At 40.3% G+C, this 21,390-nt stretch overlaps 1 protein-coding gene across 2 annotated transcripts in view; it reads left to right on the top strand.

The window, feature by feature from the left end:
• Nucleotides 1-19,818, top strand: part of fam135b (family with sequence similarity 135 member B) — a 73,858-nt gene extending 54,040 nt beyond the window's left edge. For both annotated transcript variants that reach the window (XM_058408590.1, XM_058408588.1), the window contains 13 exons: nt 4,989-5,142; nt 5,384-5,433; nt 7,395-7,550; nt 9,658-9,731; nt 9,985-10,139; nt 10,535-12,464; nt 12,555-12,721; nt 13,917-14,008; nt 14,389-14,486; nt 16,379-16,530; nt 16,843-16,953; nt 17,128-17,241; nt 17,368-19,818. In XM_058408590.1, coding sequence (XP_058264573.1) covers nt 4,989-5,142; nt 5,384-5,433; nt 7,395-7,550; nt 9,658-9,731; nt 9,985-10,139; nt 10,535-12,464; nt 12,555-12,721; nt 13,917-14,008; nt 14,389-14,486; nt 16,379-16,530; nt 16,843-16,953; nt 17,128-17,241; nt 17,368-17,573 — 3,459 coding nt within the window. In that variant the 3' untranslated portion in view covers nt 17,574-19,818. The remainder of the gene's footprint in view (nt 1-4,988; nt 5,143-5,383; nt 5,434-7,394; nt 7,551-9,657; nt 9,732-9,984; nt 10,140-10,534; nt 12,465-12,554; nt 12,722-13,916; nt 14,009-14,388; nt 14,487-16,378; nt 16,531-16,842; nt 16,954-17,127; nt 17,242-17,367) is intronic.
• The last annotated feature ends 1,572 nt before the right edge of the window (nt 19,819-21,390 follow it).

Consider the following 21,390-nt stretch of genomic DNA (forward strand, 5'->3'; position numbering starts at 1 on the left):
CTTTAACGATCTCATAGCTGCAGGAGAAACCCACAGAGCAAGCATCTTTCCATCTCTCCATGCGTATCTCACTCTATCCATCTCTCTAGCTTATTTTCTCTCCATCTCTTTCCCTTTATAACACACACACACACACAGTGAGGTGTAAAGTATGCGTCAGTGTGTGTAAGAGTTGCTGCCTATGAGTAAGACGCTTTTCTTCACTTTTATTTGTTGTTGCTGCTTCTTTTTTTACTCTCTTGCTCACTTGCAGTCACTGGTCAAAGTTGCCATGGATGTGGAGAATATCCTGGGAATACTGGTGCATAAGACATGAATAGACTCTGAATGAGACACTCGTCCATCTTAGGAGACCGTGCACACACACACACACACACACACACACACACACACACACACGGTGTAGCTGATCAATCTTGGCATGTTTTCAGAAGGTTAGAGAACCCAAATTAAACCCACTGCACATGTTTATTTCCTTTTAACTTTTTTTTATCACCAGATACACACAATGGCCAAAAGTATGTGCACCCCTGATTATCACACCCATATGTTCGTCTTCCTCAAACTCTTACTACATAGCCTGAAGCACACAGTTAATATAGAACTTCTCTGTGTGCTGTAGCTTTACAAATTCTCTTCACTGGAACTACACACTTTGTTCCTGCATGACAAAGCCCCTGAGCTCCATGAAGACATGGTGTGGAGGTGAAGGCTGGAGAAGGTGGAAGATCTCGAGGGTCCTGCACAGAGCCCTGAGTCTGACTGAACACCTTTGGCGTGAACTGGAGCTTCACCAATATGCCAACTTCAGAGTCTGATCTCACTCATGTAGCTGAATGAATTTACACAAATCCCAAAAGCCACGCCTCAAAATACTGGTTTAGTTCTGTTGGAAGCTGAAGCTCCGCCCCTTACAGTCTGGATCAGGATTAGTGGGACTTTGGCTCCATCCATCTTGCCCTCAACACTGGTCAGTTCCTCCACCTCTGCTGATAAAAAGGCATCTCAATAAAATGATGCCATCACCGTTGCCATCATCTCAATAAAATGATGCTTCACTGTTACTCAACACCTTTGGGATGAACTGGAACTTGAGTGTCCTGGGCATCCCAACATCTGATCTCACTGATGCTCTTGAAGAATGAGTTATGTAGAAAGCCATCGCAGTAGAGAAGAGTGGAGCTTATAAAGCAGCACAACATGAGTTCCTGAGATTATAAATGTATTTCTAAAAGCTGTTTAGAAATGTTTATTGTTGATGATACAGTAGCTCAGTGTTAAGCAATCCTCTGAGAAAAAGCACATTGCATGGAGCGTGTGGACTCTGGCAGTCTCTCAGCAGGTGGCTCTGCTGCCACAACTAGCAATTACTGAGCTAGCTCAGGTTTGATGACAGAGTGTTGTGTAAGTTTTTATCACTTTACAGCTCAACTACAAAATACTCATGCAAAAACACATGTTCTCAGAAGCACAGAGATGCTGACCTACCAGCACTGATGTGTCTCTGAAAACATGAAGGTTTACAAACAACAAGCTTAGAGCCTGAAACTACACACTCTGCCAGAAACAGGTCTGCTGTAGAGTATACTGTGGAGGTAAAGGAATAATAAGATTCAGTCCAGTAACAGCACCCCCTACTGGAGGAGAAACTCAACTCATCCCAGTGCACATCGGACTGCAGTCTCATATAAAATATTACGTTTATGTAATAAAATAGAAATATGAGAGAAGCTGAGACTAGCATATGATGTGTTTATAAACAGAGAAATAGAAATAGTTCATGTGCATAAAGAGTGTGTAAGCATCTACACACTGTGAAATTCAGGTGCTACAGTTACACACTGCTACAAAGACTGCAGAAGACGAAAAACAAGAGAACACACAAAGTCAGAAGGTCATTTATTCTGGGGGAAAAAAATGTTTTCTTGGTTCTTGATCACATTTTGCTATTGTCTGTACACCCAGATTTCCAACAATCACAACACATTTGTTTACACTCTGATATCTTTAACCCATATAAACCTTTAAACTACACACAACCATAAACTACACACAACCATAAACTACACACAACTCTAAACCTTTAAACCACACACAACCCTAAACCTTTAAACCACACACAACCTTAAACCTTTAAACCACACACAACCTTAAACCTTTAAACCACACACAACCCTAAACCTTTAAACCACACACAACCCTAAACCTTTAAACCACACACAACCCTAAACCTTTAAACCACACACAACTCTAAACCTTTAAACCACACACAACCCTAAACCTTTAAACCACACACAACTCTAAACCTTTAAACCACACACAACTCTAAACCTTTAAACCACACACAACTCTAAACCTTTAAACCACACACAACCTTAAACCTTTAAACCACACACAACCTTAAACCTTTAAACCACACACAACCTTAAACCTTTAAACCACACACAACCTTAAACCTTTAAACCACACACAACCTTAAACCTTTAAACCACACACAACCCTAAACCTTTAAACCACACACAACCTTAAACCTTTAAACCACACACAACCTTAAACCTTTAAACCACACACAACCCTAAACCTTTAAACCACACACAACCTTAAACCTTTAAACCACACACAACCTTAAACCTTTAAACCACACACAACCTTAAACCTTTAAACCACACACAACCCTAAACCTTTAAACCACACACAACCTTAAACCTTTAAACCACACACAACCTTAAACCTTTAAACCACACACAACCCTAAACCTTTAAACCACACACAACCCTAAACCTTTAAACCACACACAACCCTAAACCTTTAAACCACACACAACCTTAAACCTTTAAACCACACACAACCCTAAACCTTTAAACCACACACAACCCTAAACCTTTAAACCACACACAACCCTAAACCTTTAAACCACACACAACCTTAAACCTTTAAACCACACACAACCCTAAACCTTTAAACCACACACAACCCTAAACCTTTAAACCACACACAACCTTAAACCTTTAAACCACACACAACCCTAAACCTTTCCATGCATAACCATAGCCCTGACCATAACCCCAACCCTAAACTCATAACATAACTAATCAACCCTAGATCCTTTAAGATAACCCAAGTGCAAACCCTTAAATCTGCACAGGACCTTAACACTAAACGTAAGCCTAATCTTAGCCCTAATCCTCGAACCCTAACTTTAATCCTAACCCCAAACGTTTATATTTTAATCCTAGCTTTAAACAATCAACCCCAACCATAATCCATAAACAGTCCTACACACTCAGCCCCGAAACCAAGAGCTAAACCCTTAAACTGGAAGACCTCAGGCTTATTCACAAAGGGCTGGTGTAGCTCTTCTGGACAAGATCGAAGACCTAAACCCTAATCCCAGCATCAGATCTTTAAACCTAGCCCTAGCATTATCACCACCATCAGCAGCAAAGACACACACGCTTCATTTTAACACACTTTAATCCACGCTCATGCTGCTAAGTGCAGTAGACGCCGTGAACTAATTCGGATGTCATCACTGTACTGCGGTAACAGAGGTGTCCAGGACAGATTCGAACAGACAAACAGAAACATATGCACTTCATTTACTCTCCCATTGTCTCATAAAACATTTTTGCTGAACTGTGCTGTAATTACAGCTGGCCCAGGCTTCAGCTTTTCTCCATCTGCCATGTTTCAGCAACACATTCACACACCTGGTATTAGATATCCACGTGTGTTATAGTGTTTACCCTGTGACAATAGCTTGGTGTGTATATTTGTGTGTTGTTCCTGTCACCAGGATGTCTGGAGGTCACACTAAAAGGGAGTGCCACGTCCACTCACGCTCACACACGTTCCTTCTTTTAACTGCTGTGAGCTTGCTGAGTTTAGTGCGCTCCTCTACGTTTGATCTTCTTGTAATTATCGAGCTTCAGGCTACAGCCAGTGTGCTCACAGCTGCTGGGCTAGCAGCACAGAAAGAGAGATAAAGAGAGAGACAAACAGAGAGAGAGAGAGAGAGAGAGAGAGAGACGGTTATAAAAGTCTAAACTGATTTTGCTAATGACTTCGTGAAGAGGTGACTTAGCAATGATGAGATCACATGCTGCATTATTTACCAGTGAAAAGTGTTAGCAAAACTTCACAAAGTGGCTAATTTCCTAAATACAATGCTGTAAAAAGGATAATTAATAACACTTGATGTGTATAACTTACTATTATCACCATTATGAGTATAATTTAACTATTTAACAGAGTTAAACACACCATAATGGTCGATATGGTGAAAAGAAAATATCTTAGAAACTGTCAGACTTTCTAAAAAAGACGACAGCATTCGGTAAAAGTTTCTGAAAATAGCCTAAGCAACACGAATAAATAGGCAAGAAGACAATCAATCATAAGACAACACACAACTGACATATCAGATGAGAATCTCTCTTCGTGTGTGTGTGTGTGTGTGTGGGGCTTGATTGCTCTGGGCTTCTACCCAGAAAACTGTCAGACAGATGATTCAGATGTGTGTGTGTGAGAGTAAACGGATGTTGTGTAAGCCATCAGTCAAGATTTATTTATTGTGTGAAGCTTGTATTTTTGAGGTGCGATGCTAACGTGTCTAGCTATTAATCAACCAGCTGGTAACTCCACGCTAAACTCTTCACACTTTTATTCATTTCTGTTTAAGATCTTGGTGCGTAGGAAGTAAGTAAATGCATTAAATCTCATATTTTTTTGTGTTTTCTGGCTACTGCCTGCTGCTGTTGTGTAAAATGATTCTTTATAGCAGGAAAAACTCAGGTTTGGCCAATCAGCAGTCTCACTAAAGCTGTGCATTCCTGCTGTGTTACACTTCCTCTGAAGATATTCGTTTGAGATTTTTATTAAAAGCTGCTCTGTTCTGTCCTGAAGGAAATGACAGGGCAGAAATTTACCAGGAGACAGTAAAACCTGACCTTCAGTCTTTCTGTGTGTGTGTGTGTGTGTGTGTACAGGGCAGTTTTTACGTGGCATCAGAGAACTGCCTGCAGCGAGCTTATACGTGGCACAGGACTCTCTGTCGCCTCCTGCTGGCTGCCTATACAGGCCTGAGCTTCTCCTATACAGTGCTGATGAAGGACAATCCTGAAATGCAGCGTTGTGAAATAGGTACACTTACAACATTCACACAACATTTATACTACGCTCAAAATGACACTTTAAGCTACATAAAAAGATTTATGTCTTACCGGATAAGCAATAAAAGATACAACATCTTTATCCTTTATCCTTTTATCTCTCTCTTTCTCAGGCATTAATTATTCATTATAAAATACTCATTATTATTATAAATGGTCAGTATCAGGGCTTGATATATGTCAAGATTATTTTTGTCTTTTTTTTCCCACAGAGGAGCTGCCGGTTGAGGAAACGCTGAACAAGCTCACCATGGAGTTACAGGTTCAGAAAACTCACTGTCCTTCATCAGATTGGGAACTGCATCAAAAATCATGCTTACAAACCACACGAGTCATGTATCAGATGCTCCTCTTTAAACAAACAGAGATTGTAGCAGTAAATGCAGTTCAGCTCCTCAGAGAGATCCAGGCTTCTAGCATGGACTTAGATCTGTTTTCTGAGATCCTTCGCTTTCTCACTCTATTGCACTTCATACAGTCGGTGTAGCTTTATATGGAATCATACTGAGCTAAAATATTGACATTGTTATTTAATGACAGCAAGAACCTCAGGCTTTAAGTGAAAGGTATTTTTCAGTTCTATCAGTTTATTTACTCCACCCCAGTCGAATTCTGGATTCGACTGGTCAGAAGGTGTTTCTATAACTCGTTCTAATACGTTATCATTTCTATAAGAACAGCTCATTCTCAGGGATGTGTACGACGGATATTCTATACACATAACGTTAAAAACATATGTTATTGTTGATATGGTGAAGTTTTGGGTAATTATATGTTTAACATGTAAGGAAGGATTCTCCAGTATCAGTGCTTTGTAATAACCTGGGGTAAAGCTGTATATTCAGGACCGAGGAGTTTACACCTCTATACAGTTTCTTCATTTGGCAGACAGCCTTATCTAGAACGACTTACATTTTATATGGCTGAGCAACTGAGGGTTAAGGCCTTGCTCAGGGGCCCAGCAGTGGCAGCTTGGAGGACCTGGGATTCGAACTCTTCGAACACTTTTACCAGTGAGCTCAAAACCTTCCAGTAAGTAGTCCAACACTACTGGTGAGCTGGTTAAAGTGTTGGAATACTGATTGGAAGGTTGTGAGTTCAAATTCCAGGTCCACCAAGCTGCCAACACATCCCCCATCCTCTTGACAAGCTGTGTTTTGTTAAGTTAAGTTGTCTTTATTTGTCGCATATACGTTACTGCACTGTGAAATTCTTTCTTTGCATATTCCATTCTTGGTGGTTGGGGGCAGAGAGCAGGGTCAGCCATGATGCAGTGCCCCTGGAGCAGGGTGGGTTGGGGGCCTTGTTCAAGGGCCCAACGGTGGTAGCTTGGTGGTGCTGGGGCTTGAACCCTGATCAATGACCCAGAGCCTTAATCACCTGAGTTTTTCATTTTTTGAGTTTTCTATCTTTATTTAATCTGGTACAGGTTTTACACAAGATGCCCTTCCTGATGCAGCCCTCCCATTTAATCATTTTATTATTTATTTATTTGGGGCAGTGGTAAAGGTTGGGGTTCAAGCCCCTGCACTGCCAAGCTGCCACTGTTGGACAAATGAACAAGGCCCTTAACCGTCTCTGCTCCAGGGGTGCTGTATCATAGCTTCCCCTGCACTCTGATCCCAACTTCCTCAGCTGGGATTTGCGGGGAAAAGAATTCCACTCTGCTGCAATGTATGTGTGGTGATAATAATAAAGGCTTCTTTATCCAGGCTTGGGACCTGCACTGAGAGTTGAGGTTCAGTGGTTGGTTCCCTGCCTGGGAATCGGACCTGGGCTGAGGCAGTGAGAGCACAGGATCCTGTTTCTGGACCAGCAGGGAACAATATAATTACGATACGATAAGAGGGATTAAACACTCAGGGATATGTTTGGGTAGAAAAAGAATCAACTTTCGGGGGGTAACAGTAACTCTGCAGTAATTCATTACACACAAATATATTTCCAGTAATCTATCTTTGATTAGCACATCATATCATATTTCATGTATCAAATATTACATGGTCCTAGAACAACTTAGGCTAGTTAGCATGTTTGTTTTCATCCTGATCAGATAATAATAGTGAAATTGAACTGAAATTGAGACAGCATCAGTTGTCTATTGCAGATGATAATTTCTCATGTTGCTCCAGTATAATGGGAGAAAATGTAAAATAATTAGTGGCTTTATGATATATATCATAAATTAGTCTTGAATTTTCTGTTCCTTCTCTGTCTCTGCAGTCACAGAGCGGTCATGAGAAGGTTGCTGAGAAGATCTCTCGTGATCTGGCTCAGCTGTGTGCCAGACTTGCATCTCTTTGGGCACAGTTTGTAGAGGCAGCTGTTCCAAATCCACAGGTCCGCAGCTACCTCGCCCAGGAGCACCACAAGCTCAGGGTGAGTCAAACACCTAATTCTCTCAACATCTTAGAAAAACTGCTTGTAGCCAATGATGTGTGGAGGGTGTGGCATCAAGAGTGTGAATTCAATTCAGTTCAATTCAGTTTATTTGTATAGCACTTTTAACAATGGACATTGTCTCAAAGCAACTTTACAGAAGTATTGAAACAGAAAAGAATTATAAAGTTTAAAGTTAAGTTACTATTTATCCCTAAAATAATGAGAAGCCTGAGGTGACTGTGGTGAGGAAAAACTCCCTGAGATGATATGAGGAAGAAACCCTGAGAGGAACTAGACTCAGAAGGGAACCTCATCCTCTTTTGGGTGACACTGGACACTAAGATTAGTAAGATCACTAGGGTTTGTGGGAATTTTACTAAACACCCACAATGTGATTTGTAGCCACTGAGCAGCTTATAACTGACTACACATGATATTGAGGTTGGTACCACTGACCTTCAGAAATACTTTGAGATATTATCAAGAGAAGTGCTGAGTTTAGAGATCTGTACTGCAGTTGGAATGTCAGTAAATACAAAGCAGATTTCAAGGTTACTTTGACATGTATAATGTGTTTAGTCCATTGAATGGATCCCTGGTCCATTTTCCATCTCTCTGAGACCCAAACAACTTGATCTGAGATTCAGCCGAGAGAGTGATCCAACTCCGAATCAACTCGACTATGGGACGTGAATCGAACACGATGTGGGGTTTTTTCAGTGTGTTTTAGTCTATGTGTACAGAAATGCCCTGTTTTCTGAAATTTTGGACCAAAAGTGATACATTAATGTAAAATTATTTCAAGTAGATATTTATATAACTTTCAGATTCTGACAGATTCATGTGCTTTATTATTCCCACACACACTTTTTTTGTTTTGCTTATGTATTCTGACCAATGAATGAACTGAAACTTACAATTTAAATTTTAGTGCTACATTCCCCCAAGATTATTTTTTTCCAAAGTGCCCAAAATGCTACACTAAAAGACATCTAACAGCAAATTGATTATAGATAATATTATTTAGACTCCAGTCAATAGCTTGCTTTTATGGCGTTTTGGTAGATGCCCTTATCAGGTGCAACTTACAATTTATCTCTTTTTTTATACAACGGAGCAATTAAGAGCCTTGCTCAAGAGCCCAGCATTGGCAGCTTGGTGAACCTGGGATTTGAACTCACAGCCTTCATGTCTTTATGGACCTTGCTTTGTGCACTGGTGTACAGTCATGTTGGAACAGGAAGGGTCATCCCCAAACTGTTCCCACAAATTTGGGAGCATGAAATTGTGCAAAATGTCTTGGTATGAAGCTGAAGCATTAAGGGTTCCTTTCACTGGAACTAAGGGGCCGAGCCCAACCCCTGAATTCATTGATTTGGAGGGGTGTCCCAAAACTTTTGGCAATGTAGTTTACCAAAACATGTTACAGCAACAAGTTATTCAAACAAGTGGACATTAGTGCTACATTTTAGTACAGCATTAATCCAGATTTATGCTGCAGTTCCACCAGCTACCCATTTGCATTATTGGCGAGGTTCCTCCCTCTACTATAATATCTTGAGGGAAGCCCTGATCTCCTTTTGTAACCTTTATTACAAAAATGTTATATGGACCATAAAAGTAAATAGAGCTGTAATAGGAAGAAGGAGCAGAAAGATATTTTAATAGTTAATGGTTTTAGACAATACCCTTGTGAAAACCAATAGTCGGTGAAATAGTTTTACGACCATCTTTGAAAGGAAGCCAAGAAACGTGAATAAGAAGTCATTATTCTAGCCTTGATAAGTGTGAGGATTAGCAGTTATAGCGAAATGTATAGCTGAGGATGGAGGAACGTGACAATGGCATTGATGCACCAGCTTTCAAGCCAATGAGACTGTGCACTAGATTACCAAATGAGCTGCTTCTAAATACAGAGCACTCCTGGTTTTATTAGATAGATAAAAATGTATCTTCTCAGATAACTACCAGACATAAAATGTCCAACCAGGTTCCTTTTCCAATCCACAAGAGTGAGATAAAAGGTTGTAAATAAACTCCAAAAGATTAATGCCCCATGTGGAGTGTTCAATATGGCTGTAAATGTGGATTACTTTGTCTGCAGGTCAGGAGATTCTCAGAGGGCTACTTCTTTACTGAACATCCCAAAGAGTCTTCACTCACCTTTCAGGAGGATCTGTGAGCACCAAGAATATTGTTTTTTTTTTTTCTTTCTAAATGTTTTTATGCCTGTACATTGCTAAGTATGTAGAAACATCTTATATCACTAGTGCTGATTGTGTACATTGTACACTTTAGCTTCATTATGCTTTGCCCTGTAAATATTCCACCTTATAACGCATTGGTTGTGACATGAGATTAATGATCTTTTACACTATCAAATTTGAAGATCTTTATTTTTATACAAGCCAATGTCCTTTCATTATTCCAGTATCAGTAAGCACGCTCAGACGGCCGTGGACTTGCGGAGTTCAGAGTATCTCAGTCTTATGCCCCCTCTGCCAATCGAGTGCCTCGATATTGATGGTGACTGGAACAGCTTACCAATCATCTTTGAGGACAGATACGTGGATGAACCCTGCTTAGGTAAAGCTAAAAGTGCAACCTGTTGGAAAGACATCCGTGTTGTACATGTGTGGGCTCTAATCTGGTTCTACAATAACTTTGGACTGCTTCATTCTGCTCTGATGTATGGAATTATACTGATTGGCTTGTTTTAGTTTTTGAACCCTTACCCAGTTTCACATTTGCCCTCTGTGCACTTGGATCCTTGCACGGCTTTATTGTTGCACTTAAAAGTATTTATTAAGGTCTGGTTTAAAATCAGTACAAGGTGTACATTTGGCACAGGCATGGCAAATTTTTGGGAAAAAGTGCCTGTTCAGCTACCTCAGGAACTCAATTGTAGAGAGATTTACTTTTCAATTGATTTTCTCCAATTAAACTTTTAATTTGTTTTTATTTCTCTCTTTTTTCTTTAGATTATAAACCACATGTGCCAAACCAGATGGACTCAAACACTCAGAAAGCTACCGATTCTGATCATACAGGAAAGCAATCCATGTCCCCATTAGAGAGGAGACCTCAATCACCAGCAATAAGCACCAAGGATCCTGCCTCTAAAGACTTCATGGACCTACCCACGTACATGGCACTAATTGGAAGGAAGACGGACTTCGTCACTGACAGAGAGGGGAACATGGTTGAATTGGAAAGTCCAGTTGGTTCTTTAGATGGGAATACATGTATAGACATAGCTGAAACTGAGTTCGAATCCAAAGTTGAATCAAGTGCTGAGAGTCATCAGGAAAGCGAGATAAGAGAATTGGACAGACCACAATGTGAGAACACCAAGGAGCTGTCTCAGCAAGATCCTGACAGAACTGGCTTGAAATACATAAAGGTCACGCCTAATGATTCTGACCCATACAGGGGGGATGCCGTGGTACTTATTCAGTCAAAAACCTTAACAGTTAGTGATCTCACTATCTCAGATATTTCTGATATTTCTGCAAATCCACAAAACAATGATTCAGAGATCCAAGCCATCTCTGAATCCCATGGCAGCAAGGAAGAAGAAACTATTCTGAAGGACACTTGTACAGAATCACCAGCTTTGACCCAAGCAAAAAATGATGGAAGTGCTGATACATTATTAGTTAATTCTTCTACAACAGACCGACCAATGACACCTCCACACATTCTGCCTCTGGACCATCCCTTGCCTGAGACACCTCCAAGAGCTGGGTTTCTGGGCAAGTTGAAGATAATGAAGCGTTCTTCCTCTGTGATCTCTGACTCTGGAATTGAAAGTGAACCCAGCTCCGTGGCCTGGCCCTTGGACATCCGATCCGGGGTTGCTGGATGTCGCGACCCCGTTCACCTTTGTCGTCGGCGAGTGCATCGAAACTCCCTGGAAGGCCTTCAGACTGAGAGCCATGGAAGCCTGCCCAGTGCTACCCAAGCCTCGCTAAGCTCTATCAGTTCACTGCCTTATGAAGATGAGGATGAAGAACGGCAAAGGCAACTCAACACACTCACCAAATCAGCTTCTGCTCCACAGATCAGCAGCCCTGACAACAATAATGACCATGTTAACCAGGACCCAACCAATCAAGGAAAGGTTGTCCTGGAGCCATCTAATCAGATAACAACAAAAGGAGAATGTGGCAAAGTAGTTGACAGACAGGATATATCTAATCAGGAGTTGTTTGAGGAGAAGACAGAAGATATCAAAACGGATAATGGGTTGATAAGTAACATTTCAGAAGTATTACTTTTTCATGAGTTTGCAAAAGAAACACCTGAGGATGCAAGTAATCATGAGGATGTAAAAGACTGTAGTGGTGTGTTGCTTGATGGAGATTCCAGTCTGCTTAATGAAAACAGTGGACTTTGTAACACTGATTGTTGTGAACACAATGTGTCAAACACAGGAACTGGTAATGATCCTGATAGTCACAGTGATGCCATTAGCTTTCATGACATTCATCTTAGTGAGCTTGAGGATGGTGAGCATGAGAATATCTTAGACACAACAAATCATGAAAACCAGCTCAGGCATAATGTTGACAGCCAAGCTAGCGGTAAATCCAGTGACCTCAAGGAGCTTCCAGTTAGTGGAAGAGAGCAAAAGGGGAAGGATGGACATGCCAGGACCAATCAGGTGCCAAGTTCAGGCTTCGCATTTATGAATAAAAAAGTGGTGGAGGTGGTGAATTTGTCTGTTTCCTGTGCACCAACCTGCCTTCCCTTTTCTTCTGTGCTTCGTGACTCACCATCTGTCAGTGGCCTCTCTGCCCGACAGGCCAGTTCTCCCATTACCCATCAGCCACTGGGATCTTTTGGAATCATCTCATCCTCTTCCTCCTCCATATTTCCTGAACAGGAAATCAGTGAGAGAATGCTAAAGTAAGTCATAACACAGATTGTATAAATGCAAATAAATGAGTGACAGCCCAGTGAGTGACCACAATAACTGGTGGTTTTTTTTTGTTTAAGTTTTTTTAAAGCTAAAGAGGCATTTCTGGGGAAGCTAGCATTCCGAGCTACACTTTACAGTGATCTTCCTCTCCTGGCATCTGATCATCCGTACTTCCCTCCTGAAGAGGAGGAAGAGGAGTTTGAGGATGGAATCCACCTGGTAGTGTGTGTACATGGCTTAGATGGTAAGTACCTGTTGGATTTTGGATTAATCCTACAGAAATGCATAACAGATATGTGCCTCTAACATTTTCTAACCAGGGAGTTCTTTTATACATAGGTTACTGAAAAATTAATCTGAAATGTATTCCATAAGGAATATTGCTAATTGTAGTAGGGTTGTGTGATACCTGCAATCAGTATGAATGTCTTTATAAACTCACCTTTAAATAACTGGGAGATGGCTGTTTTATTAAACCTCCAAATGGCATCACCAGGTACTCACAGTGGACAATAGGGGGGAAGAATACTGTCTTCCTGCTTACTGAGCCAAATCAAAAACTGTGTTCATGAGAGGCAGGTGATAGTGGTCTTTTATTATGATCTTGTTGAAGCCTCAGTAATCCAAGCAAGGATCAAGGTCCCCATCTTACCTAATGTAAAACCCCTGCTCATGAGGTAAAGGGCTGAGTGATCGTTAGAGACTATGACTCCTGAATTTGCTCCTTCATTATTCTTTGCCCCTGACCTGAAAGGGAAAAGAGTGGCAGAGAAGCGCCCAGGAGAAAGTTGACAGCCCTCATATAGGGTCGATGAGGAGGAAGGACCTGGGCCTTTCTCTTACTGAAGACAACCTGGAGGTTATGGTACCATAGGGAACCATAGAAAGATCAGTTTGGACCTTTAGAAAAAGAACAAGCCTTTATTATTGTCACATACACATTTCAGAACAATAAAATTTCTACACATATCCCAACTTTGGGTCAGAGCACATGCTCAGCCATGATACAGTACCCCTGGATCAGAGAGGGTTAAGGAGCCCCAACAGCTGAAGTTTGGCAATGCTCAGGCTTGAACCCCTATCCTCAGACCAATTACACAGAGCCTTAACCACTTACAGCAGTTATACTGCTGCAACCAAGAAAAACCTTGTAATAGTCGCAGTTCAGGGGCCTGTGTAAGTAAGAGAGATGTTTCCTCAGTGTGGTGCCCAATCCTAGGATTTACTGGCCTGGTACCCTGCCTTGTTGCCCCAGAAGAGAGCAAATGGCATCAGTGGTTCATGTAGATTTTCCTGGGGTAATTGTAATTGGGGATAATTTTCACATAGGTTTCACCAACGATTTGAGTTCTGCAGTATAAAGCAGACTAAAACTAAATTCCATTAATGATAGCTAAAGCCATATTTTTATAAAGGCATTTTTGTAAACTTCATTTCAGGTAACAGTGCAGACCTGCGCCTAGTGAAGACCTTCATAGAACTTGGCCTGCCAGGGTCGAGGCTTGACTTCCTCATGTCTGAACGCAATCAGGTAACCAATAATCCACACTCCTGACAAATCACAAGCTTACTCTAATTCAGGTTGTGACCGTTTATAGTCAAAGACCGACACTTTTATACAATCTGAGGATAGAAACAAAGCATGGTAAATGTTCTGACCTGTCTAGCTAAACACTCTTCATTCAGTTAAAAAACATCACTTAAGTTATAGCTGAGTATAAAATATTTAAAAGTAGCTCAGAGACTGTATTTATTACAATAAATATAATTATATGGAAATAGGGTCATGAAGGAACTGTGTCATGTTGAATGAGCTGAACTTAGTAAACACTCAGTGCTCTTGTTCTTCAACACGTTCTCTCTCTCTCACACACACACACACACACACACACTGGCTCTTTCTCCACACAGACCGACACGTTCGCAGATTTTGACACTATGACAGATCGGCTGCTGGACGAGATCATTCAGCACATTCAGCTCTACAACCTCACCGTGGGAAGAATCAGGTGTTTCACACACACACACACACACACACACACACACACACACACACACACACACACACTGGTTTCACTGATCTAACACATGCACAATTCACACCTGCACCAAATACACACTTTTGTACCAAACACATACCTGTACCAAACTCAGACCTTTACCAAACTCATACCTTTACCAAACACACACCTGTACCAAACACACACCTGTACCAAACTCACACCTTTACCAAACACACATCTGTACCAAACTCATACCTTTACCAAACTCACACCTGTATCAAACACACACCTGCACCAAACACATACCTTTACCAAACACACACCTGTACCAAACTCACACCTGTACCAAACTCACACCTGTACCAAACTCACACCTTTACCAGACACACATCTGTACCAAACTCATACCTTTACCAAACTCACACCTGTATCAAACACACACCTGTACCAAACACATACCTTTACCAGACACACATCTGTACCAAACTCATACCTTTACCAAACTCACACCTGTACCAAACTCACACCTTTACCAGACACACATCTGTACCAAACTCATACCTTTACCAAACTCACACCTGTATCAAACACACACCTGTACCAAACTCACACCTGTACCAAACTCACACCTTTACCAGACACACATCTGTACCAAACTCATACCTTTACCAAACTCACACCTGTATCAAACACACACCTGTACCAAACTCACACCTGTACCAAACTCACACCTTTACCAGACACACATCTGTACCAAACTCATACCTTTACCAAACACACACCTGTATCAAACACACACCTGTACCAAACTCACACCTGTACCAAACTCACACCTTTACCAGACACACATCTGTACCAAACTCATACCTTTACCAAACTCACACCTGTATCAAACACACACCTGTACCAAACACATACCTTTACCAAACACACACCTGTACCAAACACATACCTTTACCAAACACACACCTGTACCAAACTCACACCTTTATCAAACACATACCTTTACCAAACACACACCTGTACCAAACACACACCTGTACCAAACACACCTGTACCAAACTCACACCTGTACCAAACTCACACCTGTACCAAACACACACCTGTACCAAACACACACCTGTACCAAACACACACCTGTACCAAACTCACACCTGTACCAAACTCACACCTGTACCAAACACACACCTGTACCAAACACACACCTGTACCAAACACACACCTGTACCAAACTCACACCTGTACCAAACTCACACCTGTATAAAGTAGATATATATCAGCACTAGAAATGAGATGAAAAGTGTTGGTGCAGATTTTACTTCATACACTAAATGTAGTCTTTCTTTTAATTTTCTATTATTTAATTTGATTCATCTGGTAGATTCTGTCATAGTGTAGAAATCAGAATCAAAATTTTACAGAAATCGGATTTATAACTGTCAATAAGACATGTGTGTTGCTGTGGTCTGACCACCAGGGGGCATTGTTGCACAGAAAACACAGATCATGGATGAAACTGAATAGATTTATTATATGACAGAATTTTTTTTCGTAGTTTGGTTTTGCTTCCTGTCTTACATTTTGAGCTTATATATATATATATATATATATATATCTTAATTATTTCTCAAAAGCTATTCACAATCATAAAAGATCTTAAACACATATATAAAAATCTAAATAAAAAAAATAAATACAAATTATAACATTACAAAAAAATAATTATTAAAACAAAAATCTATATTTATAAATATTATAAATATAAATGTATTAATATATTATACATTATAATTAATTATTAATAATAATATATTCATATAAGTACATTATTCTGGGGCTCTGGAGCTTCGTATCTATGAGTGTTAAAAAAATGTGTGTGTGTGTGTGTGTGTGTGTAGTTTCATCGGTCACTCTCTGGGTAACGTGATCATTCGCTCGGTGTTGACCAGGCCTCGGTTCCGCTGCTACCTCAGCAAACTGCACACCTTCCTGTCGCTGTCCGGCCCTCACCTCGGCACGCTGTTCAACAACAGCACGCTGGTTAGCACAGGTACACACACACACACACGTTATGTATTATTATATCATTCCATCACAATTGGTCTGAAGATGTTGATGAATTTTCTAGAATCACAGGTTCATTTTAATGTGCTCGCTCTAATACGTTATCGTTTCCATAGCAACAGCTAGTTCACAGAGACTTGTACAGCAGACGCTCCACATTAAAGGTTTAACAATTGTAGTGTGTGTGTGTGTGTGTGTGTGTGCGTTTGTGTGTACGTGTGTGTGTGCGTGCGTATGTGTGTACGTGTGTGTGTGTGTTTATTTCTCTCAACTGAAAATCTACATCTTCTGGTCTCAGGACTGTGGCTGATGCAGAAGCTGAAGAAGTCTGGATCTCTGCTTCAGCTCACCTTCAGAGATCACACAGACCCCCGACAGACCTTCCTGTACACACTCAGCCAGAAACCTGGTACACACACACACACACACACACATGCACACAAACACATGCACGCACTCTCTCTCTCTCTCTCTCTCTCTCTCTCTCTCTCTCTCACTGTCTCTCTCACACACACACAAAATACATAAATACATAAATAAATAACTATGTGTGTGTGTGTGTGATTGTGTGGGTGTGTTTCAGGATTGCAGTTCTTTAAGAACATCGTGTTGGTAGCATCTCCTCAGGATCGGTACGTCCCCTTTCACTCAGCTCGCATCGAGATGTGCAGGAACGCTCTGAAGGACAGGAGCACAGGTGTGTGTGTGTGTGTGTGTGTGCGCCACTAATAGAATGCTTGGATTTTTCCAGCTTTGACTTCAGTGTAATTTATTTAGAATATTTATATTGATTGTGTGTGTGTGTGTGTCTGTCCTCCATTAGGTCCGGTGTACACAGAGATGATAAACAACCTCCTTCGGCCGCTGATGGACGCTCCACAGTGTCGTGTGATCCGTCACAACGTGTTCCACGCCTTACCCAACACTGCTAACACGCTAATCGGCCGAGCGGCTCACATCGCTGTGCTGGACTCCGAGCTCTTTCTGGAGAAGTTCCTGCTGGTCGCCGGGCTCGAGTACTTCAAATAATCGATTAGATCATAGTGTACTGACCAGTCAGAAAATAGCCAATCAGGCTGGTTCTTGGCTGCAGAAAGGGCTCATTACATCTGAGCTCATCATCTTTAAATGGCCAATCAGATTGCAGCTTGGAGGAGATCCAGAAAATTAGATCAGGTTTAAGATTAGATTCACCTCCCGATGGCCAGAAGAGTGGCTCAAACCCTGACCAATCAGATTTGGGGTTGTGCTAATTGTTTAAATCTTGAAATAAGTCTAATAAATAAGAAATAAGTCTTCACTGACCAATTAGTGCTCTTCACTGACCAATCAGTGAATCAGATTAAACCCAATCAGAACATGCTTTTCTTGAATGTCTGTCCAGGTCGTATCTCACTGGCCACTAAAATATTCCTCAACATGGTAGCCTCCAGATCTGATTCATCTGCTTTAAATGGCCAATCAGAATGTAGCTTGGTGGAGATCCACGATCTAAATCAAGCCAAATTAGATTAATCTAGAGATTAGAGTCAATACCTGATGGCAAGAAGAGTGGCTCAAACCCTGACCAATCAGATTTGGGTTTGTGCCAATTGTGTAAATCCTAACAGCCAATCAGATCATGTTTTTCAGCACTTCACTACATCCACTGACCATTCAGTGAATCAGTGAAACTCAATCAGATTTGACCAATAACATGCTTTTCTTGAATGTCTGACGAGGTCATATCTTACTGGCCAATAAAATATATTCCTCAACATGGTAGCATCAAACCAATCAGAATCATCTGCTTTAAATAACCAATCAGAATGTAGCTTGGAGGAGATCCGCAATCTAAATCAAGCCAAATTTTAACGCCTGATGGCTCAAAGAGTGGAGCAAACCCTGATCAAGATTTGGGGTTTTGCTAATTGTGTAAATCCTAACAGCCAGTCAGATTCATCTGCTTTAAATGGCCGATCAGAATGTAGCTTAGAGCTCATAATCTTCTAAAACAGCAGTTCTTAGCGGAATCAGATGACGGATCAGAAGAAGAACGCAGAGTAAGGTGAAGATTTTCGTGTTAAACAGATGGAAACAATGTATGCATGTATATAGAAATGTACAGTAATTATATAGCGAGAAGTATATAGAGATATAAAGATAATATATCGGCATCCCAGTGACTTTTAAAGGGACTAAAATACTAAAAGAGTATTCCTTTATGTTCCATTTGAGCGTCCGTGCTACTGACCGCCATGTTAAATCATCTACATGTAAAATATCCGAGCTATTCTCTCATCAATCTTCATCAAAAATAAAGTAAAAGTCTTTAAAAGTCACTTCCTCCGGACTGGACCTCATGACATTCACGGCCATTTTATTTATCTGCACTTCATCCCACCCCCCTGCTCTTCTCCCCGTCCTCTACATGTCACCCTCGTCCACCATGTCATCCTGTCCCGAGACGTCCCGCTGAGCCTCTTTGTGTTTGTGTTTGTCGATGGAGTTGACACTAATTGTTCGGTAAACGAGCTGCCAGTGTGATGGACCGTAATTGAATTCCGCTTTAGAATATTCCAGGCTGACAGAGGTCACATAGAAGGTCACATGACTTTGCTGAGAGAGGAGAGAGTGCTGCGTTCGACTAAAACTCCGCTACTCGGCAGGTGATGTCATCCACATGGACACACACGAAATGGACAGAGAATAAAGTTCTCTGCTGATAGGCGGGGTGAGCGAACATCTGGGTCACGTGTCCGTGTTTGTTTCCCTGCTTAGTGTCTGGAATTTAGGAAAATGAAACTACTAAACATAATGTGTTAATTCCCAGAATGCATTACTGTACTTAGTACCTCAGTGTGTGTGTGTGTGTGTGTGTGTGTGTGTGTGTGAATGATAGAGAGAGAGAGAGGGAGAGAAAAGTAAAGAGGAAAAGATGTTGAGAGAAACATAATACAAACATATATATGTGATCATTGTGTGTGTGTGTGTGTGTGTGTGTGTGTGTGTCCTCACAGGCAGCTATGTTTCATGATACCATTGCACTGTTGTTAATTGTTTAGCAAACATTTTCTGTGTGTGTGTGTGTGTGTGTGTGTGAGTGTGTGTTTCTCTGATCTGAGCTGTGATCATGTGACCAATCATCTATGTATGCCAATCACAGTGCAGTATTTTCCCAGTAGCTTTGACCCAAATGTATAAATATAAATACTACTGTATGTATATTCAGTAAATGTATTACATTATAGAGATATAAATGAACAATATGAAATAAATAGTATTCTTATTTTAATCTCTGACTTCCTGGAATTTCTGTTAGCAACTTCCTGTTTGAAATATCTCTATTTATTTATTTATTTGTTTATTAATTTATTTATTTATTACCAAACACAAACAGACAAACATATTTTATATATATATATATATATATATATATATATATATATATATATATATATAATAAATACATATAACAGACTTTTAAATATTACATTTATACTTTTATAAATACATTAATTAATTAATTAAATATAAATGAATCACATCATCTGCTCTGTTTTCGGAAACAACATCAAGGATGATGCCCAGTTTGACATTACTCAGTTAGCTAGCTCACTTAGAAATTTTGGTCAAAAACAAAGCTAATAATGTATTATAAATGAATATGAACAGTATAACCTAGGAGCAAGCGCTAACAACAAGCTGTTTTTAGCTTGAAAAAAATAACAAAACCTGTTATTCAGTACAGAAACTGTTCTCTTCTCCTCTGTGTTGAAAGCGAAGACTCCGCCCATCTCAGATTCTCGTCTATCAGAAAGATCTCAGGGTTTCCAAGGTGTAATTACGACCTGAGGACTCGTTCATGTGCAACATCCCGCTGGGAAACTCGTATTTACCATAATTAGCCAAAACATCTCTGGTCATGTTGCTGGTTTTGACCCTGTTCACTTTGCTCACTTGGTTTTGTCTGATTTTTCGCCTGTTTTGTTTGAATGTACATAGACCTTCATCTATCTCTACCACCTACCTGACTGGATGATAACAGAGAGTGTCATAATGGTTAGGTCATCAATGGCATAAGATGACGTCTCTTATACAAGACCAAAAGATAAGAGTCCATATAGCCACAGAAACATAGAAATAATACTAGAAATATACAAATTAAAGGCTTCCTAATCCCAAATCCTCTGTTCTGCCGAATCAGTCACTTATTTTCTTGTCTAAAGACTAATATAGCATTTTGTTCAGATGTGACCTCCTGTAATATTTCAATTTCGTAACACCACCTTTTTCATGGTTAGAGTGAATACTGTAATATGAAATGATAAAAATAAAATAAAATAAAATAAAAGATTGTACTGTAGGTTTCTCTCAAGACTACTAGTTTGGGCTCGTGGTTTGTGCTTTGAGAGTGTGGACTATTAATCCCACAAAAAGAGTTTAGAATTAATTGAATTTCTATTTAGGCAGTTAGAAACATTTATTTTCACATCAAAAAGGCCCCTAAAGTAATTAAGCCATCAAGGCTTTTGAGGTGAGGTACGGCAGTCTCCTGATGCCAAACAAAATATCTTGTTTGTCTTTTATGTTCACTTATCATCAGGAACACAGGCACGAAATTATCCAATGATAAATAAATAAATAAATAAATAAATAAATAAATAAATAAAAAAATAAAAAAATAAAAAAATAAAAATAAGCGTTTTCTCTTCATTCCCAGTAAAATGCCTGATGCAGCAAAGCAGATTTCTAGCTAGAGGACAACCAGCCGCTTGTCGTCCTCAGAGATGGACAGAAAGGGAGGAAAGATGAGTTTTGTCATTAAATCAATCTCCGAGAGCGTCTTCATTCCTTTGCTTGCGGA

Source organism: Hemibagrus wyckioides, linkage group LG14 (genome assembly GCF_019097595.1).
Source record: "Hemibagrus wyckioides isolate EC202008001 linkage group LG14, SWU_Hwy_1.0, whole genome shotgun sequence".
Taxonomy (NCBI): Eukaryota; Metazoa; Chordata; class Actinopteri; order Siluriformes; family Bagridae; genus Hemibagrus; species Hemibagrus wyckioides.